At 40.8% G+C, this 26,642-nt stretch overlaps 1 protein-coding gene across 3 annotated transcripts in view; it reads right to left on the bottom strand.

Moving 5' to 3' along the window:
* Positions 1 to 751: 751 nt before the first annotated feature.
* LOC132819372 (muscarinic acetylcholine receptor M3-like) overlaps positions 752 to 26,642 on the bottom strand; it is a 235,847-nt gene continuing 209,956 nt past the window's right edge. For 2 of the 3 annotated variants that reach the window (XM_060830848.1, XM_060830850.1), the window contains one exon: positions 752 to 4,027. In XM_060830848.1, the coding sequence (XP_060686831.1) occupies positions 2,218 to 4,008 (1,791 nt within the window). In that variant the 5' untranslated portion in view covers positions 4,009 to 4,027 and the 3' untranslated portion in view covers positions 752 to 2,217. Of the gene's footprint in view, positions 4,028 to 7,273; positions 7,335 to 26,642 lie in introns of those variants that run through there. The other variant, XM_060830849.1, reaches the window with a different exon arrangement.

Below are 26,642 nucleotides of genomic sequence, written 5' to 3'. Positions count from 1 at the left end.
TACTAAATCAATTGTTCATTTTTATTCTGAAATTGATGGAGTTTTGATAACAAGGGGTATTAAGCAAAATGGGACAAGGTTAATTTTCAAATGAGTCATGATCTCATTGAACTGCAGCTCCTATGTTCCAAATGAAGAGAGCTTGGTGAGGGTTATCCACCTGGTGTGATTGTTTTCAGCAATGGGATTTCACAGTCAACAAGCCTATTTGTTTTTCCCTTTTTCTATTCTTAATCAAGTAGAAGTGGATTTTTTTTTCTCTAATGTTACCTGTACAACTGACTAGTTCAGGAAAAAACCCTATTCTATCACCAGTAATAGTACAAAGATTTTTATAAAATTTTGCATGACTTTATTGCCGCTATAAAACCAGTTGATAGAACATTACATTCAATATGTAAATGGACATGTCAAGTTATAGAACTGAATTAAACTAGCAGTCTCATTTACTAAATTTTACAATATCATACAAAAAGATGGTTAAATTACAATGGAGTGTTCTTATATGTTGACACTGAGTTATGTGAAAACTCATCATTTTTTACAATACTATCCTTTTGGGCTTGGCACTAAGTATGAACACTAAAAAGTTTATTCTTTTTACTTTTTTTATAAAGTCTTCTTGAACTTGGAACTACTATAATGGGTCCAAAATTAAAGGTGGATCTCATAATGTTAATGGCTCTCAGTTAAAAGGGGAGTTAAATGTAGACTGTATATTTAAAAGTCGATCATCAATTTGATTTTCTTCTGCAATGGCAATATAGGCCCAGAATACTTTGATTTTGGTTTGAATACATAATCTGAGTTAAAATAGATATGTATCATATAAAATCCTCTCTCGCAATCTTTGGTTTTCAATTGTCCTTTTTAAACGAATTACACCAAAGAATACAGATACCACATAAAGTTCAACATGTTTCATGTCAAATCTTTTTCATCATAGTGTCAATAACTTGGTTTTCCTACACCAAAGATAAATCACAGTTAGCAGTCTGGGGGTTGAAGGAAGAGAACAGGGGACTTCTTAACCAAATAAATTCAATTTCTAACTCCAATTGTTATTGGGTTAATTTGCATGGGTTTGTGGTTGGCCTCTGATGCAGAAAGCATTTTGGTCACAGAGAATATACTTTTGTCTGGGTGAAGAGGAAGACAACTTTTTTTCTTAGCAGAACCAGTTCTTTCCTACTAAACTATATCACATTGGAGTTTAGCTCAAAGTCAAGTATACAGTCCATCCACACCCTTTCTACATTGAAAACATAGGGCAGTAAGCGACTTCAAGAAGTGTGAAAGGGTAATTTTGTGTAAGGTGAGTGATAATGAGAGGAACCAGTTGTGAAGATTGGAGGATGGCAACACTTGACTATTGCTGAAAAGACAACTTGCTGAAACATTTGGTCTTGTGGTCTTCAGGACAAGCCCATGAATGCCAAATTTCAAACAACTAATCCTACAGGAGAAAAGAGTGATGATTGATTGGTAGGGTGAACACTGATTTACCGAAGAGAAAAGTGAAATGACTTTAATTTTAGCGGACAGCAAAAAAAAAACAAAACTCCCAGGAGGAGGATCAGGGTGTCAATGGTTATCAATGGATGCAATGATCTACTGTAAAAGGACTCCATTGCTTGCCCTTGTATCTTTTCCTGATGCCTTTTTTGAAGAACCCAGAACCCTGGGAAGCCAATACATCCTACCACATCAATGCCATCGCCAATCAGTGTCAGTCCATCAGCATCTCTTTCTCTGTTGTAATTGATTGAAATTTGTCATTCTTGTGTTTGTCCCGATGAGTGCAAATGAAAAGCTTGAGCAAGTAATCTCTCTTTGTAGCAGTATTCAAGTGCTGTACTCCCACATGATTGCTTATGACATTACTCTCGCAGTTTAGGATGAAAAATCCAGTATCATTGTTGCTGTCATGAGATAATAGCATCAAGGACTTAAGTAGTATATTCATGTTAAATAAATATTAAGCAAAAGCATACATGGACTTTATATGAACAGAAAGACAAAATTATACAATTTAAATACATCAACACTAGTTAAATACTGGTACTGCTGTCTACATCATGTAAACACCATCCGACACATAATACAAAGCAGCGTATACTTTAGCCATGTGCTCACAACACTGATAGCCTGTATGCTCTTGACCAAAGCTGTTAATTGATACCAAACAGAAACAATTACAATCTGATGAAGGTAGCTTCAGGAAGCCTCGCATGGGATCCTCTTATGGAAAATAACAGCTTGTTTTGGTTGATACTGTTGCCTGCGTTTTTTTCTTTTTCCCCAGTGACAGAGCAGTAACATTTTAAAAGTGTTTCTGAAGGTTTTGTTGCACAGTGCATAGCACATGGGATTCACAGTGCTATTGACGTAGCACAGCCAATAACCTAGTTGCCACAGTGAATCGTGAATGCATTTGTCACAAAATGTGTTCACCAGTACCATTATGTTGTAAGGTGTCCACGTGATAATAAAGGCAAGCAAAATTGCACTGAGTGTCTGCGCAGCCTTCTTTTCTTTTACAAGTGACATTCTTTTACGCTTTGTAATCTGAGTTCTTGTTTTGGAAGCAAATGCTTTAGCAACTGTGGCTTCTCTGAGAGACATAGAAGTGGATGATTTTGCTAAAGATGCAATTCCTCTAGAAGTCTTTGAGGAATGGATTGATGGCAGTGACTGAACAGGAAGCTTGGCAAAATGCTGGTGAAAGCTGTTGCCTTGCTCGTCTGGGTCCTTGATCTCCTGTGACTGGAACTTCCCCTTTACACTATTATCTGCTTTGACGAGTTCATCACTGCAAAGGTCGATGTTATTGGCATTCGTGGATCTCGAGAGGCTAGCAGCCGTCTTCAATCCAGGTAGGTTTAACACAATGGAGTAAATAGCTCGCGTTTCCGGCACAACATCGTCCTCATCAGATGAAGCAGAATGATCTAAAGAGCCACCGCCATCATTGTTATTCCAACTATCGCTGCTGCTTCCCTCTTGCTCCCCCTCGGTGCTGGACTTCCACGTCTTTGAGTCTGCCCAAAAACGGCACCTCCTGAGCCTCCTTTGCTCTTTCATTTCTGCCCGCTGCAGTTCGTTGCTGCTGCAGCTCCTGGAGCTGCCCGTTTGATGGACAAAATGGATGGCTTCCATGTCAGTGGTCGAGGCCTGGAGAGCTGCCAGTTCTTTGGTGCGTTTTTCAGTTTCCTTGTAAATTCTCCAGTACAGAATTGTCATGATGGTGACAGGCAAGTAAAATGCAGCAATGGCAGTACCAAAAGTGATTATTGGTTCAGATAAAAACTGTATGAAACATTCATCGGGTGGCACTGTTCTCTCACCAACAAAATATTGCCAGAACAAAATAGCAGGGGCCCAGAGCACAAATGAAACAATCCAAGCAAGCCCTATCATCACCCCAGCTCTTTTGGGAGTTCGTTTTGCTCTGTAGGTAAGTGGCCTAGTAATTGATAGGTATCTGTCAAAGCTTATAACTAGAAGATTCATGACAGAGGCATTGCTGGCAACATAGTCAATAGCAAGCCACAGGTCACAAGCTACATTTCCTAAAGCCCATCTATCCATTATGATGTACGTTGTGTACAGGTTCATTGAAATCACTCCAATGATCACATCTGCAAACGCGAGACTTAGGAGAAAGTAATTATTCACTGTTTTTAATTGTTTGTTCACCTTGAACGCGACTATAACCAGAATATTTCCGATTATTGTCACCAAAGAAAGTATTCCTGTTAAGAAGGCGATCAAAACAACTTGCCAAACAGTGTGACCTCCGAGGGGGTCGACTGTACTATTACTTAGAGCAGACCCATTCGATTCCAGTGAAGTGGTGGGAGAAAGTACGGCTGATTTGAACAAGCCATTGGCACTTTGGTCTACTGGCCTGCTGCCAAGAACTGCTCCACTCTGTGAATCATGGTTCCATAAGATGCTGGAATTGAAGAAGAAAGAGGAAACTGTGCTGTTGTAGTCAGGGATCATTGTGGCTTTCTGGCATATTCTGCAAAAGAAACAGATGAAGAAAGTAGAATAAAGATTGGTTCTAGTCAAAGAATAAAAACAGCAAAGCCTCATCCATAAGCATCAGTGCTGAAATGTCTGCTATATTTTGCCATATACAATTGTTCAGTACAACGCTCTGTCACACTTCCAATGCCACCTTCACATTTCTAACAAACCACAAAAATATAATATGTACAAGTAGGGGAATCCTTCAAGAATATCACGGAGGAGAAATTTGCTCATGCATGGAAGCTTTTAACAACAAGATACACACTCATGTTAAATCCTCAGGTAATGCCACAGGCCAATTTCAGTGTAGATTGTGGGGAGTTTCTTCATTGACATCATTGAAGAATGTGGCTTTAGTTGTGCAGACAATAATGCACATCTCTGGCTCTCCTGGTAGATCAGAGCCAGAGGGAGAGACGAAAAATCTGCAGATGCAGATAAAATCCAAGGTAGACAAGCAGGAAGTTGGAAGTACACAGCAAGCCAGCTGACTTACTGTGTTCTTCCAGTCTCCTGCTTGTCTCCCAGTGAATCAACATAGATCTGTGGAAGGAGTGGTGCTACATGAACAAATTTTTCTCCAAAATAACAGGGTGAGAATGTTGGTGATCCTTTAATTCTGATACAGACATGTGGGCCAAATAGCCTCCTTCTGTGCTGTGAAATTCTATGACTCTATAAGTGTTTCTCCAAAGTTAAATTTGGTGGGTTATAAATTGACAATTCATTTAACAGCCGCCCACCAACGCTTTAAAGGAATGAAACATTGGACAAGAGTTTCTTTCTTGATATTCCAGCTCTTCTGACATATGTTTGCTGCAATTAAACAGGAATTTTGCACCGTGTGCTAGTGTATTTAAATTTAACTATTCACCATGTATGCATGGGATGTATCCGAGGATGCTAGTGGAAACAAGGGAAAAAGGAGGCTGCAAAGGCAGTAATGTTACAATCTTCTTTAGAAATTGGAATAGTGCCAGAGGGATATTAATAAAATTGGAAATGTTACACTTTTGTTCTAAAAAGGGTATAAGAATAAGCCAGCCCAATCAGTTTAATGCTTTCAAATATTATAATCCAAGACAAAATTAACTGTTGGATCAATGAGAATCAGATAATCAAAGCCAATATGAACTTGTGAAAGGTAAATCATGTTCAGCTAATTTGCTGACCTTTTTTTTTCATGAGATTACAGTGAGGGGTGATCAGAGAATGCAATTGCAGTAACATAAATTGACTTTCAAAAAGTCATCTTTGACATAACATAAAAGACTTCGAAGGAAAGTCAAAGCTCATGGAATAAAGGGGGCAGTGGCAGCAGGGATTGGAAGGAAACAGGGTGTAGCAGTGAACAGTTGTTACCCAGACCGGAGGAAGGTACATGGTGCTGTCCCCATGGTACTAAAACTATTGCATCCCTTGATTTGTATCATTGACCTAGACTTCTCTGGAATTTAGAGAATGAGGGGAGATCAAATTGAGATATTTGAGATAATAAAAGATATGGGTAAAATAGACGAGGAGAGGCAGCTTCCTCTTATGGGGCATTCTCAGACTAGAGGGCATAGTCTTAAGATATGGAGTAGCAAATTTAAAACCGAGTTAAGAAGAAATGATTTCTCCCAAAGGGTTGTGAGTTTGTGGAATTCACTACGCCAAAATGCAGTGGATGCTGGGACAGTGGGTAAGTTTAAGGAGGAGTAAGACAGATTTTTCATTGGTAATGGGTCGAAGGGATATGGCAGGAAAATGAGTTCAGAAACATATCAGCCATGAATGAATGGCATAGCAGACTTAATGGGCCAAATGCTGTAATTCTACTCCAATATCTTATGAACTTGGGTGAATAGGGTACAATTTCAAAAACTGCAAATGACACAAAACTTGAAAGTATTGTGAACTGGGATGGTAGTGATATACTTCAAGTGGAATAAGAAGGCTGAATGAATGGGCAGACACATATAAGTGCAATTTAATGTGAAGAAGTGTGAAGACATTCATGTTGTTAGGAAGAGTAATTGAAGAAAATCTGAAGTCAAAGCAACAATTCTAAAAGAGATACAGGAATATGGTGACTGGGGGTTCAACATGCATAAGTTGTTGAAGGTGACTGGGATTGAGCAAGTGGTCAAAGAGGCATTTGGCATCCAGGGTTCAGAGACATTGCACAGTAAAAGCAAGGGCATTATCATGACCATTTATAAAATACTGGTTTGACTTCAATTGGAGTGTTGTGTCCAATGCTGAGAACTGAACTTCAGAAATGATGTAAAAACATTTAAAAAGATTGGAGAAATGATTGATGAGAATGGTTCCATGATTGAGAGACTTGAGGTGTGCGGATAGAGTAGAGCAGCTTGGGTTCTTCTCCTTAGGGATAAATAGTACTGTGGGTGCTGAGAATTTGAAACAAACATAAAGAATGCTGAAGAAACTCAGCAGATCTAGCAGCATCTGTGGAGTAAAAAAACAAAGTTAACATTGCAAGCTAGATGTGACTCTTCTTCTGAAGAAGTCAGAACTTGGAAGAATAGAACTCAGTTATAGAGTCATGGAGCCATACAGCATGGAAACAGACCCTTTGTTTCAACCAGTCCATGCTGACCATAATCCCAAACTAAAGTAGTCCCACCTGCCTGCGCTTGGCCCTTATCCTTCCAAACATTTCTTATTCATGTACTTATCCAAACATCTTTTAAATATTGAAACTGCACCCGTATCCGCCACTTCCTCTGGAAGTTCATTCCAAACACAAACCGCTCACTGCGCAAAAACGTTTCCCCTCATGTCTTCTTAAAATTTTCTCCTTTCACCTTAAAAATATTCCCGTTAGTCTTGAAATCCCCTATCCCAGGGAAAAAAAGACACCTACCATTCATTTTATGTATTCCCCTCATGATTTTATAAACTTCCATTAGGTCACCCATTAACTCATATGCTCTAATGAAAAACGTCCCAGCTTATCCAGCCTCAGGTTATAAACCAAACCCTCCATTCCTGGCAACATCCCGGTGAATCTTTTCTGAACCTTCTCTAGCTTCATAATATCTTTCATATAACAGGGCGACCAGAACTGGACACAGTTTTCAGGAAGAGGCTTCACCAACATCCTGTACAACCTCAACATGACATCCCAACTCCTATGCTCAATGATCTGAGCAATGAAGGCAAGTGTGCCAAACACCACCTTAACCACCCTGTCTATCTGTGATGCAAACTTCAAAGAATTATGTACCTGAACCCTGAAGAAAAGTTATACTGAACCAAGAATATTAACTCTGTTTCTCTCCACAGATGCTGATGGGCCTTCTGAATTTCTCCAGCATGCTCTGTGTCTGTTCAGGGGTCAGAGGAAGTGATGCAGACCTTGAGAGTTCTAGATGGATCAGAGAGAGAGAAACTGATCCCATTAGTGGAAAGCTAGCAACAAGGAGGCACTGTTAATAGAATGATTGATAAAAGATCCCAGGACAATATGAGGAATAGTTCTGTCACACAGTGAGTAATTATTATCCAGCATATACTACCTGGATGTTTGGTGGAGCTAAATCTAATTCTAGCTTCCCAAACAATATTCGATAATTGGAAATGCTGAAAATGAGAAGAACCTTGGGCAAAGCTGTGGAATGAGCAGAGGGCTGGCATGGACATGATGAGCTGAGTGGCCTTCTGTGTTGTAACCATGCTAGGGTTCTATAAAAAGTTCCAGGCAGTATGACGGAGCAATGAAGTGGACCCTCCAGCAGCACTTGAAGATCTCTGTCTGGGGAATTGTGCCTTTCTGTCTGTAGAACAGCTTGGAGTTCCAGGTCACTGCAGCACTACACTGCTCCAAACAGCTTACGAAATTATCCTACCCCCCCCTCCGCCCGCCGCTCTGAAATAAGTGAGGGAAACTGAGAGGACTGAGGAAACTAGGTGCAATTCTCACAAGGAATATTTCAAATTAACTGTACAGTATGAACTGACTCATAGCTTATGCACATAAATAAAAGTGGGGTCTTCTTGTGCATGACACATGCGATTTCTTTTCACAGTATACACATTCCCATTGATGGCAGCCTGTTATACTGTCCTGCAGGCAGACTGCCAACTTATGCTTGAAGTAGTACTTCAAGTCTATATTATGGAACATGCAACAATCTCCTATTATGGAGCTCCCTACAGAATATAACAATTATGTTGACTCAGGCTTCAAGAAAATTCTTAAGCATGTTGTGAAAGAGTAGACAATAGGATTCAATAATTTACAGGTTTCTTGATGGCTGAACAAATAGGAACCCACAATTTATTTGACTGTGGCCTTCTGAGTTTATTTTTCCCACATCAATTTATTTGAGCATAAATTTCAGTTTCTCATTTTCTGACATTTGTGTCTGCATGATTTCAATATATGGTGTATGTTTAGCATAACCATGAACAGGGAGTGATTGAGGAGCATGGCTTCTCAAACATTGTAATGGTACAGGCATTCCTGTGATTAAATCATTTTTGTCAAGAGAGGGAAATAGATTTCAGGAGGAATCAGACTGGATCATTGATATAGGTTAGCGTATGTCAGGGTTTTAATTATATGGATAAGGCTGTATAACTCTACAGTAATTTATTAACATATATAAACCTGAAAGTTACATCTACTCCCTCTGCACAGCTCCGCTCTGAAAAAAAAATTGAAGTGAGTTTGTTAAAAAAAAACTCTCACGAAGTTGAGGGGTAAATTTCCAATTCACACTTTCCAAATGGGGCAATAAGTCAAAAGCAATATCGGCAACATCAATAGCTCATTCCAACAACAATATACATTTATATAGCACTCATAATGTTGTAAAATGTTCCAAGATGTTCAAAAAACAAAAACTTGACATCAATAAGATCACAAAGAATAGGAGCAGGGGCAGCTCACTTGGCTTTTAAATCTGCTCCAGTTTTTAATATAACGTGCATTTGATCGGACATTTGACATAAGGTGCATTTAATCAGACTGCGACCATATTTGCCTTCTTGCCTGCCATTACCCTTGATTATCTTGCAGACCAAAAACTGTCAACCTTGGGTATGTCCAATGCCCCAGCTTCTACTGCTCCATGGGGAAAAGAAGTCCAAAGATCAGCAATGCTATAAGAGAAGAAATTCCTCCTCATCATTGTCTTAAATGGGGGGGCCTTGTTCTGGATTGTCCACAAGGGGAAACATTCTGTCAACATCCACCCTGACAAGGCCCCATAGAATCTTAGTGTAACTAAGGTCATCTCTTATTCATTGGAATTCCAAAAGCATTGGCCCAAGATGCTGAACCTTTCTTCATTTGACACTCCCAAAAGTTATTGGTAATGAAATCCAATTACATTAAAATTTAATTCAAAACCCACACTTTGGTCAAACTCATCAAATCAATAAATCATATTGTGTTTCCTTTCTCTGAAGATCATAAGAAAATAATAAGCTCAGGACCAGAGCACACAGCCCAATGTACTTGTTCTGACATTCAAACAAAACCTTGCAGACCTTCTCCATCAACTCCATTTTCCTGCCCCAATCTCATACCTTCAAATGCCTTAGTGCCCAGAAATCTAACAGTTTACTCTCTTGTAAACGACAGCACAAAAGATAATGCAAGATCTGGTTGTTATTTTACGTGTGAATTGCAGGACATTCACCTCAGAAATTGATGGTAGGTAAAGCATACTGGCTGACCTTAACTTCTGCTCAGATGTTATGAACCATGAATGTGTCTTGTAATAATCTTCTAAGATCTATGTGCAGCCGCCATCAATAATGCAGATGAAGGGCAACCACCCACACAAGTGCTGTAAATACTCCTGTGTGAAGCTTTTTGAATCAGGTTCCAGTGTTAAAAAGCACAGCATTGACAACTGTAGCTCTGCTTGCAAATTTGCACTGAAGTATTAACTATATATCATGAGCCCAGCATTGGACAAGGTGCCCTTGAAAGATCTGCAGTTGACATTCAGTGTAATTGCCACTACAACTAATCTCCAGTCCTCAAATTGACAGCAGCTGGAAGTCAGCACACTTACTGTAAGCTCTGATAGCATGTCCCTTAGTGCTCTGTCATTACGTGTAGGGAGACCTAGCTGGATCCCATCTGTTCAGTGATGCAGGCAATTAAAATACTGATTCTCTGTTAAATGTGGCCTTTTATTCTGACATGTTTGTTTCCAGGCAGATTTTAATTACTGGAGTTGGTATGCGGAATGATGTATGGTATTTTGTGTCTGTCCAATCAATGTAGTAGAAAGACATAAAGTATGCTGGTGATAGAATACATGAAGAATGTAATTAATTTCGAAATAAATTCTTAAAGCACAGAATCAGTTAATAAACAAAATATTTACAAAGCTATTATTTTACTCCTGTCACTTTAAAAGAGCTGAAAAGAGAAAAAAGAATGAATTCAATGCAAATCCGTAGAAATCTGGATGGAGTGGGACCACTCGGCGCAGCCATTTTGGCGCGAGCGATTTGGCGCAGCCCATTTAGGCACAGAACTGTTTTGGCACAGATATATGGTTTCCAATAGTTTGTAGTTAATCAGTAGTTTGTAGTTATTATTAAAATAAAATATAACCCATTAAAATACCATCAACAATTTTGTTGTCAAAATGTGGAAAGGAAAAGTGCTCATACGAAGATACATATACGTATTTCATAGATATGCTGCTAAGATAACAAAATTTTGGAGATGAGAGAGGAAGAACATTTGCAACGCTCAAATTACAAACACTCGTAGGAAGATTTAGTGAGAGAAATGATGTTGAGTATTTATGAGGGATTGCCCATAATTTTGAATATACGTAATATTTTAGATTTTTAGTATTTACCTTATTTCTTTTTTTTTCTTTTTAACATTTTTACTAAAGAGGATAAACATTATTTTTATTTTTACTGCTTTCATTAATGCTTTTAACTAAGCCTGAAAAGGAATAAATATGAACTGTGCCGAAATAGTTCTGCAGCTAAATGGGTCAGTGGCAAAATGGTCTGCGCCAAATAGGCTGTGCTGAATCGCTCAAGCCAAAATGGCTGCGCCAAATGGTCCTACACCCAAATCTGGATGTACCACCTGATAGATTCCAATTAGATCTGAAAGAGTCCCAATGTTTGTAGGTTGTAAGATTAATGAAAACAAAATTTACAATCCAGCTTGCATATGCTTTGTAATTAATAAATTGCACACTCTACTGGCAAGATAAATGATGCAAAGTGCTACTGTACAGCAAGAATAAATATTAGTGGAGGCTTTGCCTACATGTCCTCTGTAAATTAAACAGATGAGCTTTAGAAATGCTGGAAAATCACCAGTTTCCTTGGGTTTCCAAACTTCTTCTGCCTGGAAAATTCCTGTCATAATTTCTGTACCTCCGCCCTCCAGCACTGCATTTCATCTCATCCCATGTGAATAAGTATGTTAGGATATTATTTCTTATATTGTGTCCTTTAGTTGCCCCATAGAATGCCCAATATCAAACTGTGAACCAGATTAACACATTTTCATTTCTGAACAGATGTTCCTGTAAATCTTTTAAGCGCTTTCACATACAAATATTGATTCTTGACCATCTCACATCTCCTGAAGTACTGGCCTGCAATTTGATTTAGAAATGGGATTTAAATATCACTTTGTTTCTCCCAAACTGGTGCTGACATCCACTGATCTAATTTGAATCTAACAAATCCTGCTGACTTAACTCTAAGCATTGCAATCACATTTCTGCATCAAATTTGAAACAAAACAGAGATTATAATTTCTCCCCTGGCTGCTCTCGCACACCCTTTTCAGACTTGTATTCATTCTTCTTTGTAAAGGAAATTTCCATGAGTCGGTGTAGGTTTACTGGAAAGTTGTGGCAAAGAACTCTGCTCTAGCTGTACTGTGCCTCCAAAATTTATCCTGGCTGTTATACATCACATAAACAAGTTTGCTTCATGACTTCTTACCCAGTCAGCATGACCAACTGTCCTATGTGAAGGCATTATTCATTACTATGCCTGTCTTGTAATCTTTAAGGAACACATTTTGTCCCATATTTCTAGAATGACATGTGGGAGACTGATACAAAAACAGAAATTGCTGGAAAAGCTTAGCAGGTTTGACAGAATCTAATGGAGAGAAATCAGAGTGACCCTTCTTGAGACTGAGCCTGGCAGCCTCAGCTGACCGATTTGAGCAGGGCTACAAGTCTGTGATCAGTTTAGGATAGAAATGGTGATTCTGCAACTTCATAAAGCTGGAAAGCTTTGTTGCTTTAATTTCCCACCCCATTCTACTCCTTTCTGATAGTCACCAGCAACAACACTCATTGCTGTTCAATTGGTAACAAGAATGTAGCCCTCGTTTTCTTCCATTATGCAGTTATAAGTTGATTGTTGTTCGTAGGACCTTGCTCTGCAACTTGGCTGTCCTGTTTTTCCAATACTGGAATATTGACAGCACTTCAATGGTGTGTGACGGCTTCTTGAGGTTAAAAGTGACACTATACAAATGAAAGTATTTCTATTCTTTCCTTTCTTTACATATACAACAGCCAGAGGCAGGAACACCTGTTGCGAAATGTACACATAGTATGTGGTGGAAGTTTATCTTTTCATCTGAACTCAGAGATCCAATATAAGTTCAGGTAGATGGCAGGTGACACTGGGTGTCAATTCTCCATGCTATTCTGACACCATCAGAAAAATCTAAGCCATTTAGAGAATGCGGCAAGGCTAATCCATCTGCCAAGACTGATGAAACAAAGCAATTTAACATGCCTTACTTATATCAGCCATGTCAGTAAGACTAGAGAATATAAACAGTTGCTGGTATTTGCATTGCCTGAATCAGCACTGTGTATGTGGAATATTGCACAAAATTCTGTGAGAATATTAGCTGCATTTCTAAGTTGCAGAACTGCTTGACAAATATCAGTGAGGACTTATTCCTTTGTTCTCTTAAAGTAATAAGTTGTGGAATTTCTCAGTTCTCCATTTAAAAAAAAACTGCCATGGCTCTTTTTCAGTTGTAGAAATCGCCAAAGCTAGTTGTAAAACTTCAAGTCTAGTCACAATGGCTGGGTTTAATGTGGGCAGCTGGGACCTCACCCACAAGTAGGATCCCTGTATTGATTTTCTCTGCGAGGACCAATGTTTATCATTCCAATGAGTTGTCTGCCTTGTCACCTTTGGGCTTGTTGAAAGCTATGACTCCCCCTTAAACCTGTGTGGATTAGCCATAGGAAATGCAGGGTTACAGGGATAGGGTGAAGGGGGTAAGTCCTGGTGGGATGCTCTTCAAAGGTCAGTAGGGAGTTGATGGGCTGATTGGCCTGTTTCTGCACTATAGAGATTTTATGATTCAGAAGACAGTAAGAGTTGCAAATGCACTGTCTATACTTTTCCATTTGACAGGACAGTTTCATGATCAGTGAAGCTTTCTCATTTGTCACATGCCATGAGTTTCCTTTCCTTGCCTAATTAACTAAAGTACACATCTAAATGGCTGCATTTTAACAAATTCAATCAGCTATCAGGAAACTGCTACAAATCCGGGACTGCCTGTATCAGCTGCCTGTGATCGTGAACACCCTAAAATCAACAGCGTTGTCAGGAGTGGGATTCACAGAAGTTGAGACATTACAAGCTAATCAGAGGGTTAGATAGGGTGGACAGGGAGAGCCTTTTTCCAAGAATGGGGACGGCAAACACGAGGGGACAAAACTTTAAAGTGAGGGGAGATAGGTATAAGATTGATGTCAGAGGTAGTTTCTTTACTCAGACAGTAGTAAGGGTATGGAATGCTTTGCCTGCAATGGTAGTAGATTCGCCAAGTTTAAGTGCATTTAAGTCGTCATTGGACAGGCATATGGACGTACATGGAATAGGGTAGGTGGGATGGACTTCAGATTGGTATGACATGGTGGCGCAACATCAAGGGCCGAAGGACCTGTACTGCGCTGTAACGTTCTATGTTCTAAGTTGAGGCTTTATCTTAAGAAACTGGGAAGCAGCAGTATTAGATTGCAACTAAATGTGTGTTGAGTAACTCACACTTAAATCAATGGCTTTGCCATGGTGCTGGACCGTGGTTGCTGGAAAGTTGAACTGTTGGAGTTCTAGTAGGAAAACTGAGATGGAGATTATGAGCCTATTTTAGATAGATTTTCTCAGGACATTCAGGAGGGTAAGGTGAAGAGGAAAGAAAGTCTGGAATAAATTGGCCCAAAGTGCCCGTGTGTGCCATGCAGCTAAACAGAAAATACAAGGAGTCTAGGGAATGAGTTACAAGGTTACAAAAGAAAACTGACAGCCTACACACTCAATTAAAATGGGAGAATGAATCATGTAATGAGTCATGCCACAAAAACAGAGAGAAAATTTGAAATTAGACACTGAATTATGACCAGTGAATGTGAAATTCAGAATGGGAATGACATGATTCAAGGGTTGAAGGAGAGTCACCGGAGCCAAAACTCTGCTGTCTCTCCACTGATGCTGCCAGACTGGCTGAGTTTTCCAACAATTTCTTTTTTTTTAGATTAGATTACTTACAGTGTGCAAACAGGCCCTTCGGCCCAACAAGTCCACACCGACCCGCCGAAGCACAACCCACCCATACCCCTACATTTACCCCTTACCTAACACTATGGGCAATTTAGCATGGCCAATTCACCTAACCTGCACATCTTTGGACTGTGGGAGGAAACCGGAGCACCCAAAAGAAACCCACACAGACACGTGGAGAATGTGCAAACTCTACAGTTCTGTTTTTGTTTCTGGTTCTGCAGTTCTTTTGTTCCTTTTCATTTGGAATTTAAGGCGTGCTCTGAGAGAATTATTTGACAAACAAGCATTGCTTCCCCAGAGGCAGACCTTATCCCTTGAGTTGCCAAACTTATAAACTTCTCGACAGTTCCGAGTTACAAAAATGCAGTCATGACTTCTGTTCCTGTTAATAGGACCAGAGTCTTTAATACAAACTGGGAAACAAGCACCCTTCGGCTGTGCCTCTCCTGAATGGCCAAACAAGGCCTGTCTGTATCGTCACAAAAGCTTCAGGGAAAACTGAACAAGATAGAAGTTAGGATGGAACTCCCACTGCGATTAAAGAAGAGTTCAGAAGCATACATTGACCCCGCCACTAGCCAAGACTAGGACTGTCAGGAAAGAACTGGGAACCACAATGCGCGTGAGTTATGATATCCTTCTGCTTGTGCTGAAATAGGAAATGTTTAGAAGTGAACGCTCAGAGTTAGGGAGTGAGGATTTCAAACAGATCCTCCCATCTGCCTGTTCACGAGATGTAGAATAGCTTCCTCCCTCGTAGGTTCCATCACACATTGTTCGAGGAAACTGTTGTGGATACATTCTATGAACTCCTCCTAAAGGCTGCCTTGGCCGACTTGGTTTGACCAATCAACTCGTAGATTAAAATCGCTCAGGATAATTGCTGTACCAATTTTACATACATTGGTTGTTTCTTTGATTATTGCCCGGCCCACCATGATATTATTTGGTGGCCGATTAGACTACGCCTATCATTGACTTTTTTCCCCTTACTATTTCTAATTTCCATCCACATTGATTCAATTTTCTCTCCATTGAACCTATATCTCACAGACAGCCTCTTACTGAAAAGATTCCAGCCATCAGTCAACAGGACAGTGGGTATGCACGACTGTAAAACAGTGCTCTGAAAGTTGATTCATTGGGCTAACACAGCCTGGGGACAGGTTTGTAATAAGCTTTGCAGGAGTTCAGGAAATACTAATGTAGATGTAATGCCAGATATCTGGACCTCAAAAGAAACCTGTGCAAAGAAGGGGCCTCCACATTGACTGTTTCCATTGCAATAGCTTTAGGATGTGGAAGAGCCTGACATGAAGAGAATGTCTGCTTCCTACCTCCTCTCCCTCCTGTGCACACAAGTCATGAACAATCACACAGAATTTACAACCTAACACCAACCATTATCCGAGATCCCTGCCCAGACTTTGCAAAACGCTCACACGAGTCTCGATAGTGTTCAAGACAAGGGTCGCTTGCCATCAAGTTGAATACAGTTGGAATCACCAATAACAAAGAAAAAGCCTGGCAGAAATCAGCAAACAAGGAGACAGATGTGACAGTTATCTCAGAAAAGAGGCTAGGAGGTCTTGAACATCCTGGAACAGTGCAAACAATTCCAGCTGATATGGGTGGGGGGCATTATTGAAAGTGCTCAGCCCTTTGCTCTACCTTTCCAACCTAATGAGGCAAAGCTGGAGTATAATGCCGTCGGGTTAGAGTTGGCTAAAGACTGAAAATATATAGAGACAGAGAAAGCGAGAGCAGCAATAGGTCACCCGCCCCTTCAAGCCTGCTCCACCATTCGGTAAGATCATGGTTGATCATCTAAACGTGTTCCTGCTTTTCTCCCATACCCTTTGATCACTTTAGTGCTATATCCAACCCATTCTTGAAAACACACAATATTTTGGTATTGACTGCTTTCTATGGTAGCAGATTCAACAGGCTCACCACTCTCTGGGAAAAGAAATGTCCCCTCAGGTCAATCCTAAATGGTTTAATGCACATCCTTAGACTGTGACTCCTGGTTCCATACTTACTTGTCATCAACATCCTTCCCGCATTTACCCTGTTCTAGTCCTGTTAGAGATTTGGATGTTTCTATGACATTTCTCCCTGCCCCATCTCATTCTTCTGAATACCAGCAAATACAATCCCAACCAGTTCAACCTCTCCTCACACGTTAATCCTACCATTCCATGAATCAAAGGTGGGCAAGTTACCCAGCAGCAAAAACAGAAATAGCTGGAGAAACTTAGCAGGTCAGGCAATATCTGTGGAGAGAAAGTAGAGTTAACATTTTGGGTCCAGTGACCAGCACTGTTCCAGCACAAATCTGCAAATATCCATATTTCCTCATGTGGTTACAGGGGTCTCCAGTGAAAGTTGAAGTGTACTGGATAGCAGTAATAGGATAGGTCAGAGTCAGCATGGATTTATAAATGGGAAATCATGCTTGACTAATCTTCTGGAATTTTTTGAGGATGTAACTCTGAAGATGGACAAGGGAAATCCAGTGATGTAGAATATCCTGGACTTTCAGAAAGCCTTTGATAAAGTCCCACATAGGAGGTTAGTGAGCAAAATTAGGGCACATAGTATTAGGGGCAAAATACTGACTTGGATTGAAAATTGGTTGGCTGACAGGAAACAAAGAGTAGTGATAAATGGCTCCCTTTCTGAATAGCAGGCGGTGACCAGTGGTGTCCCGCAGGGATCAGTGCTGGGACCGCAGCTTTTTACAATGTACATTAATGATATAGATGAAGGTATTAAAAGTATTATTAGCAAATTTGCTGATGATACAAAACTGGGTGCAGGGTGAAATGTGAGGAGGATGTTAGGAGAATACAGGGTGACCTGGACAGGCTAGGTGCGTGGACAGATGCATGGCAGATGCAGTTTAATGTGGATAAATGTGTGGTTATCCACTTTGGTGACAAGAACAGGAAGGCAGATTACTACCTAAATGGAGTCAAGTTAGGTGAAGGGGCAGTACAACGAGATCTAGGTGTTCTTGTACATCAGTCAATGAAAGCAAGCATGCAGGTACAGCAGGCAGTGAAGAAAACTAATAGCATGCTGGCCTTCATAACAAGAGGAATTGAGTATAGAAGCAAAGAGGTCCTTCTACAGCTATACAGGGCCCTGGTGAGACCACGCCTGGAATATTGTGTGCAGTTTTGGTCTCCAAATTTGAGGAAAGACATTCTGGCTATTGAGGGAGTGCAGCGTAGGTTCACGAGGTCAATTCCCAGAATGGCGAGACTATCTTACGCTGAAAGATTGGAGCGACTGGGCTTGTATAGAAGGCTGAGAGGGGATCTGATTGAGATGTATAAGATTATTAAAGGATTGGACACTCTGGAGGCAGGAAACATGTTTCCGCTGATGGGTGAGTCCCGAACCAGAGGATACATTTTCAAAATAAGAGGTAGGCCATTAGAACAGAGTTGAGGAGAAACTTCTCCACCCAGAGAATGGTGGGTGTGTGGAATGCTCTGCCCAAGAAGGCTGTGGAGACCAAGTTTCTGGATACTTTCAAGAAAGATAGAGCTCTTAAAGATAGTGGAATCAAGGGTTATGGGGATAAGGCAGGAACAGGATACTGATTGAGGATGATCAGCCATGATCATAATGAATGGTGGGGCTGACTCGAAGGGCAGAATAGTCTACTCCTGCACCTATTGTCTATTGTCTACTCTTAGAGAGCATACCTTATCTTCAGATCAAACCTTTGGTAAAAGAGAATGCTGTACGCTAATTCAAAAATTCAGAATTGATTTGTGGAAGAAGTCAAATGTTTAGACAAAGGTTCACAAAAGGTGTCAACTTTACTTTTCAATATTTTTTTTAAAATAAAATTGTTCTCAAAGCATACAAATCAGTGAAAACCTGGCAGACATCCAAATTGATTCCTTTTTCTAGTTTCCAGGAGAAACAAAAAATGTAAATAAGAGAAACAAATGAAAAGGACCTAAAAACAGACTGTGGCATGACATCACCTGGTGATTTAAACCCTGCACCTTCTCAGAGCAGTAGAGAGTTCACTCCATCTATTGAGAGTTTTTAAATCTCTCTGCTCATCTTCTGTGTGGGTAGACATATGATTTTCGACGGGACTACATTTTGGGTTTCAGAATTAACAGGTATATTTGGGCATTGTGAACCTATGTGGCTTCCTCCAAAGCCTAACTGAATTTTTTTTGGGGTGATTTTAAAAGAGGATTCAAGGGTGCAGCGAGAGTCTTTCCAAGACAAAGTCTTTGAGAAAGGGAGGACCCTGAAATGACTTCAATCACTTAAGTCTCCAATATAAATGCACTGTTCAAAACCACCAAGCCTGGACAGAATTGATCCTGAAAGTTCAACTGATAAAATAATTTGATACAGGTTGTTATTTCAAGCAGGCATCAGGAGAGCAATATACTTGTTCGTTTAATTTTAATTTGAAACAACAGCCAATGGAGACAGAGTAGATGCTTTTAATTTGCATTAAAAAGTGGGAAAGATTGCTTGGGATGACATCCCATGACACTGCTGAGGCTGTACACAAAAGAAAGCCTCAAGTCTGTTACTGCCATATCAGAATTTGAGAAAACAAAAGAAAGAAATGTCACGCATAATTGAGCCAATTAATTTTAAGAAAACTGTATGCATTTTTTCTAACAAAGAACAAACAGAATTTGGTTATATTTATATTCACTCATTAATGCTTTATTTCTGTTTTAAAGATATGATAAAGACATGCTTTCTATTTAAACAGGACAGTAAGCTCTTTAGAGCTCGTGACTCGGATAGAATGATAATTATTGGGATGTTCGACTGAGAAGAAACTAATAGTGACAGGATAAAAGTGACACACTGGGAATGGGTAACTCACCTTAGTGCAATTAAATAGAAAATCTCAAGTGAAAGGAAAGAGGTGATTAAATTAATGAATTGACAGGAAATTAATGAATTGATAGTTTTCTTTTGGAGTTAATTGTGTCCTTACCTATCAAATTTTTTTTAAGTGAACTGAATTGAATGACATGGCCACCACGTGAGGTATGGGGCACCAAGTATGGAGGAATCACATGATCCTCCTCCCATCCCAACACCTTTAATCTTTCAAGACAGTCATCTGAAAGTCAAGAATGTGTGGCATGATCTTGGAATACTAATGTAATCACACAGAAGTGTTTGCTACATCTGAAGTAACTGCCATGATGGAATGCATGGTGAAAATGCACTGAAGGATGCTTTTCAAGTATATACACCTACTTGAAAAAATGATTATTGCCATCTGAAGAACAAGGGAACACAATTTAAATGATAAATACAGATACATAATCGATAGACAAACTGACTTTAAGTCAACAAAACAATATTGGTGAGGAGGGTAAAAATAAAATATAAAAGATGTAAGGTCATACAGTCATAGAGATATACAGCACAGAGACAGACTCTTCTGTCCAACTCATCCATGCCGACCAGATATCCTAAATAGATCTCATCCCATTTGCCAGCATTTGCCCATATCCCTCTAAAGCTTCCCTAGTCATACCCATCCAGATTCCTTTCAAATGTTGTAATTCTACCAGCTTCCAGAACTGGCTTAAAGGTAGAAGACAGAGGGTGGTGGTGAAGGGTTGTTTTTCAGACTGAAGGCCTGTGACCGGTGGAGTGCTACAAGGATCGGTGCTGGGTCCTTTATTTTTTGTCATTTACATAAATGATTTGGATGTGAGCATAAGAGGTACAGTTAGTAAGTTTGCAGATGACACCAAAATTGGAGGTGTAGTGGACAGCGAAGAGGGTTACCTCAGATTACAACAGGATCTTGATCAGATGGGCCAATGGGCTGAGAAGTGGCAGATGGAGTTTAATTCAGATAAATGCGAGGTGCTGCATTTTGGGAAAGCAAATCTTAGCAGGACTTATACACTTAATGGTAAAGTCCTAGGCAGTATTGCTGAACAAAGAGACCTTGGAGTGCAGGTTCATACCTCCTTGAAAGTGGAGTCGCAGGTAGATAGGATAGTGAAGAAGGCATTTGATATGCTTTCCTTTATTGGTTGGAGTATTGAGTACAGGAGTTGGGAGGTCATGTTGCAGTTGTGCAGGACATTGTTAGGCCACTGTTGGAATATTGTGTGCAATTCTTGTCTCCTTCCTATCGGAAAGATGTTGTGTAACTTGAAAGGATTCAGAAAAGATTTACAAAGATGTTGCCAGGGTTGGAGGATTTGAGCTATAGGGAGAGGTTGAAAAGGCTGGGACTGTTTTCCATGGAGCGTCGGAGGCTGAGGGGTGACCATACAGAGGTTTACAAAATTATGAGGGGCATGGACAGGGTAAATAGACAAAGTCTTTTCCCTGGGGTCAGGGAGTCCAGAACTAGAGGGCATAGGTTTAGGGTGAAAGGGGAAAGATATAAAAGAGACCTAAGGGGCAACTTTTTCATGCAGAGGGTGGTACGTGTATGGAATGAGCTGCCAGAGGATGTGGTGAATGCTGGTACAATTGCAACATTTAAGAGGCATTTGGATGAGTATATGAATAGGAAGGGTTTGGAGGAATATGGGCCGGTTGCTGGCAGTTGGGACTAGATTGGGTTGAGATATCTGGTCGGCATGGACAGGTTGGACCGAAAGGTCTGTTTCCATGTTGTACATCTCTATGACTCTTTGACTTCCTCTGGAAGGTCATTCCAAACACACACTGCACTCTGCATGAAAAAGTTGCCCTTTAGGCCCCTTCTAAATCATGCCTCTCTCACCTTAAACTGATGCCCTCTAGTTGTGGGCTCCCCTGCCCTGGGGGAAAAGACTTGTCTATTTATTCTATCCATGCCCCTCATGATTTTATGAACCTCTATAAGCTCACCCCTCAGCCTCAGCCTCCCCCGATAGTTTAAACCCTCCAACTTTGGCAACATTCTCGTCAATCTTTTCTGAACCCTTCCAAGTTCCACAACATCCTTCCAATAGCAGGGAGACCTGAATTGCATGCAGTATTCCAAAAGCGGCCTCACCAACGTCCTGTACAGCCATAACATGACCTCCTAACTCCTATAGGAGTAAGTGGGTACTGCAGATGCTGCAGTTTAGAGTCAAGATTAGAGTGGTGCTGCAAAAGCACAGCCAGTCAGACAGCATCCGAAGAGCGGGAAAATTGACATTTCAGGAATGAGCAGGATTTTCCTGCTCCTTGGATGCTGATTGGCCGGCTGTGCTTTTCCCGCATCACTCTAATCTTGAATCCCACCTCTTATAGTCAATGCATTGACCAATAAAGGCAAACATACCAAACGCCTTCTTCACTAACCTGTCTACCTGAGACTTCATGTTGCACTCCAAGGTTTCTTTATTCAGCAACACTCCCAGGATCTTACCATTAAGTGTATAAGCCCTGTCGTGGTTTGCCTTTACAAAATGCAGCATCTCACATTTATGTAAATTAAACTCCATCTGATACTCCTGGCCCATTGGTCCATCTGATCAAGATCCTGTTGTAATCTGAGGTAACCTTCTTCGCTGTGCACTACACCTCCAATTTTGGTGTCATTTGTAAACTTACTCATCATACCTCCAATGTTCATTTCCAAATTATTTATATAAATGATGAAAAGCAGTGAACCCAGCAGTGATTTGTGTTGCTCACCATTGTTACAGACCTCCAGTCTGAAAAGCAATGCTCCTCCACCACCACCCTCTGTCTTGTACCTTCAAGACAGGTCTGTACAAAACTAGTTAGTTCTCCTCTATTCCATGTGACCGAATCTTGCTAATATGTCTACCATGAGGAACCTTATTGAACATCTTACTTAAATCCATATAGATTACATCTTCTCTTCTGCCCTCATCAATCCTCTTCATTATTTCTTCATGAAACTCAATCAAGTTTGTGAGACATGATTTCCCATGCACAAAGCCATGTTGACTATCCCTAATCAGTCCTTGCCTTTCCAAATACATGCACATCTTATCCCCCAGGATTCCCTCCAACAACTTGCCCACCACTGACGCCAGGCTCACCGGCCTGTGATTCCCTGGTGTTCTCTTACCACGTTTCCTATACAGTGGCAACACATTAGCCAATCTCCAGTCTTTTGCCACCTCACCTGTGGCTGTCGATGTTACAAGTATCTCAGCTAGAGGCCCATCATTCACTTTTCCAGCTTTCCATCGACCTCAAGGGTATACCTGATCAGGTCCTGGTGATGTATCCACCTTTATGGGCGGCACGGTGGCTCAGTGGTTAGCACTGCTGCCTCATAGCACCAGGGCCCCAGGTTTGATTCCAGCCTTGGGTGACTGTCTGTGTGGAATTTGCACATTCTTCTTGTCTCTGTGTGGGTTTCCTCCAGGTGCTCCGATTTCCTCCAACAGTCCAAAGATGTGCAGGTCAGGTGAATTGCCCATGCTAAATTACCCATAGTGTTAGGTGCATTAGTCAAAGGGAAATGGGTCTGGGTGGGTTACTCTTTGGAGGGTCGGTGTGGACTGGTTGGACCGAAAAGCCTGTTTCCATGCTGTAGAGAATCATTATGCGTTTTAAGCCAGCCAGTACCTCCTCCTCTGTAATATGGATATTTTCCAGATGTTGCTGTTTATTTCCCCATGTTCTGTATCTTCTGAATCCTTCCCTGGTGTTCTCTTACCATGTTTCCTATACAGTGGCAACACATTAGCCAACCTCCAGTCTTCTGCCACCTCTTTTAGTGTCTCCTCTATCTCCTGCGGTTCCACACATAGGCGACCTTGCTGATCTTTATTCTCTCCCTAGTTACCCTTTTGTCCTTAATAGAATTGCAGAATCTCTTTGGATTCTCCTTAACCCTATTTGCAAAGCTATCTCATGTCCCCTTTTTGCCCTCCTGATTTCCCTCTTAAGTGTACCCCTTTTGCCTTTATACTCTTCCAAGGATTCACTTGATTTCTTCTGTCTATATCTGTCATATGCTTCCTTCCTTTTTTTGACCAAAACCTTAATTTCTCCAGTCATCCAGAACTCCCTGCACCTACCAGCCTTGCTGTTCAGCCTAACAGGAATATACTGTCTCTAATTTTTGAAGGCTTCCCATTTTCCAACCATCCCTTTACCTATGACATTCACCCCAATCAATTCTTGCCTAATGTCGTCAAAATTGGCCTTCCTCCAATATAGGACTTTTACTTTTAGATCCAATCTATCCTTTTCCATCACTATTTTAAAACTAATAGAATTATGGTCACTGGCCCCAAAGTGCTCCCCCACTGACACCTCAGTCACTTGCCCTGCTTTATTTCCCAAGAGTAGATGCATCCGCATATTGAATCAGAAAACTTTCATATACATACTTAACAAATTCCACTCCATCTAAATCCTTAACACTATGACCGTCCCAGTCTATGCTTGGAAAGTTAAAACCCCCTACCATAACCACCCGTTTTATTCTGAAGATGACTGAAATCACCTCACAAATTTGTTTCTCAATTTCCCGCTGACTATTAGGAGGTCTATAATACAATCCTAATAAAGTGATCACCCTTTTCTTATTTCTCAGTTCCACCCAAATAACTTTCTTGGATGAATTCCCAGGAATATCTTCCGTAAGTACAGCTGTAATGTTATCCCTGATTAAAAATGCCACACGCCCTCCTCTCTTGCCTCATTTTCTAAACTTCCTGTAGCGTCTACACCCTCAAACATGAAGCTGCCAGTCCTGTCCATCCCTGAGCCATGTTGTTGTAATTGCTATGATATCCCAGTCCTATGTTCCTAAGAATGTCCTGAGTTCATCTGCCTTTCCTGTTAGACCTCTGGCATTGAAATAAATGCAGTTTAATTTATCAGCTCTATCTTGTTCTCTGCCTTGTTCCTGCCTGATCTGACTGTTTGACTTGCTCCTTTTCCCAACTGTACCAATCTCAGAATGATCTTATTCATCAATATCTCCCTAGGCCCCATGATCACATCCCATCCCCTTACTAGTTTAAATCCCCCCCGAGCAGCTCTAGCAAATCACCCTGCCAGTACATTTGTCCCCTTCCAATTCAGGCACATTCCATCTTTCTTATACAGGTCACTTCTACCCCAAAAGAGAGTCAAATGATCCAAAAATGTGAACCCTTCTCCCCTGCACCAGCTCCTCAGCTATGCATTAATCTGTTTTATCCTCCTATTCCTACCCTCACAAGTTGGAAGCACCAGGAGTAATCCAGATATTGCTCCCCCTGAGGATCTCCTTTTTAAGTTCTTACTGAACTTCCAATATTCTATGCTAAGAATCATATCCTTTCAATATTCTATGCTTAGAATCTTATCCTCAAACATTGACCAAATATTGAACTACAGAAGCAATCATCCCAACACCCACAAACAAAACTGCATCAGACCATTATTTCAATGAGCCACCACACACTGCAGCAGGGAGGAACCATGCAGAGCAGAGGAAAATCACTTATACTGTGTATTCAAAAAGAACGGGAACCCAATGAACACAGTTCACCAATTTCTCAGCAACAAACCCAAACAAGCAGACAAAACACATCCTGAAGCCCTAGCCACTCTCCCCTACATCAAAGACATCTCGGAAATGACTGCCAGACTAGTCAGACCCCTTGGCATCATGGTAGCCCACAAACCCACCAACACACTAAAACAGCAGCTAATTAACTTGAAAGACCCTACACAGACAACGAGCAAAACTAATGTAATTTACAAAATACTGTGCAAGGACTGTAACAAACACTACATTGGACAAACAGGCAGAAAACTAGCCTCCAGGATACATGAACACCAACTAGCCACAAAAAGACATGACCCTCTCTCACTAGTATCCTCACATATGGATGAGGAAGGACACCATTTCAACTGGGACAATACATCCATCCTCAAACAAGCCAAACAGAGACACACACAAGAATTCCTAGAAGCATGGCATTTCAACCGGAACTCTAGCAACAAACCCATCGAGTTCGACCTCATCTACCACCCCCTGAGAAAAGGAACAGGAAGTGACTTCACCACAGGAAATGACATCATCAACCCAAAGAAACCCAAACATACAAATAGAAAGCAGGAATTTTCAGCATTGCTTTGCCTGAGGCCCACTGAAGATGTTACCTAGTAGGGTAACAAAACATTTGGAAAGGAAACTTTCAGCTCAGCGAGCAAATCTACATCCAAAACCTCGACCTGAGCTACAAATCTTCTCAAAACTCACCATTCTGATTTTTCACTGCCAGCTGCAGAAACATCATTCTATGCCACTGACTAAACAGTCCCCTAACACAATTGGTCACTTGGAACCTGACATACCCCTCATTACGTTAGAGCCAGTCTCAGCACTAGAAACTTGGCTGTCAGTGCTATATTCCCCTGTGAGTCCTTCACCCCTCACATTTTGCAAAACGGTATACTTGTTTGAAATGGGGAGGATAACCACAGGAGACTCCTGCACAACCTTCCTACCCCTCCTACCTTTCCTGGAGTTACCCATCTACCTGACTCTATCTGCAGTTTTTCTCCCTTTCTGTAACTGCCATCCATCACACCGCCAGCTTCTGTAAAATTCCCATTGCCTCTAACTGTCACTCCAAACGATGCATGACATCCAATAAGACTCACAACCAAAGACACTTCCTGAAGACATAATCCTCAGTAACATGGAAACTCTCCCTAATGTCCCACATCTGACAGGAAGAGCACATCACTCTACTCAAGGCCATCTTTGCACCTTAACAATTTACAGACCTAGAAAATAATAGTCTTACTGCTCTAAAAACACTGCTCCAGGCTAACCTAGTACCTATGTTTTTAATTTTTAAAGTTTAATCAAGAACCAGATCTCCATAAAATATATACTCAAAAATGAACCCATTCAACTCACTAATGTAGACTTACAAAAGAAGGAAAGGTCACACTTAGCTGCTCCCCTGCTGTGAGCTCTCTCACACACAGGCTTCTCTAAGGAGAGCACCGATTTTTGCTGTTTTTTCAACTTTTCTTAGAGAAACTCCGATGTCCAGAGAGTTTTGAAATCAAATAGCACAATAGTTAGCTGTGTA

This window comes from Hemiscyllium ocellatum, chromosome 10 (genome assembly GCF_020745735.1).
Source record: "Hemiscyllium ocellatum isolate sHemOce1 chromosome 10, sHemOce1.pat.X.cur, whole genome shotgun sequence".
In the NCBI taxonomy this organism is placed as follows: Eukaryota; Metazoa; Chordata; class Chondrichthyes; order Orectolobiformes; family Hemiscylliidae; genus Hemiscyllium; species Hemiscyllium ocellatum.
Note: the sequence above shows the minus strand (reverse complement) of the source record. Positions and strands in the feature narration are given on the sequence as shown.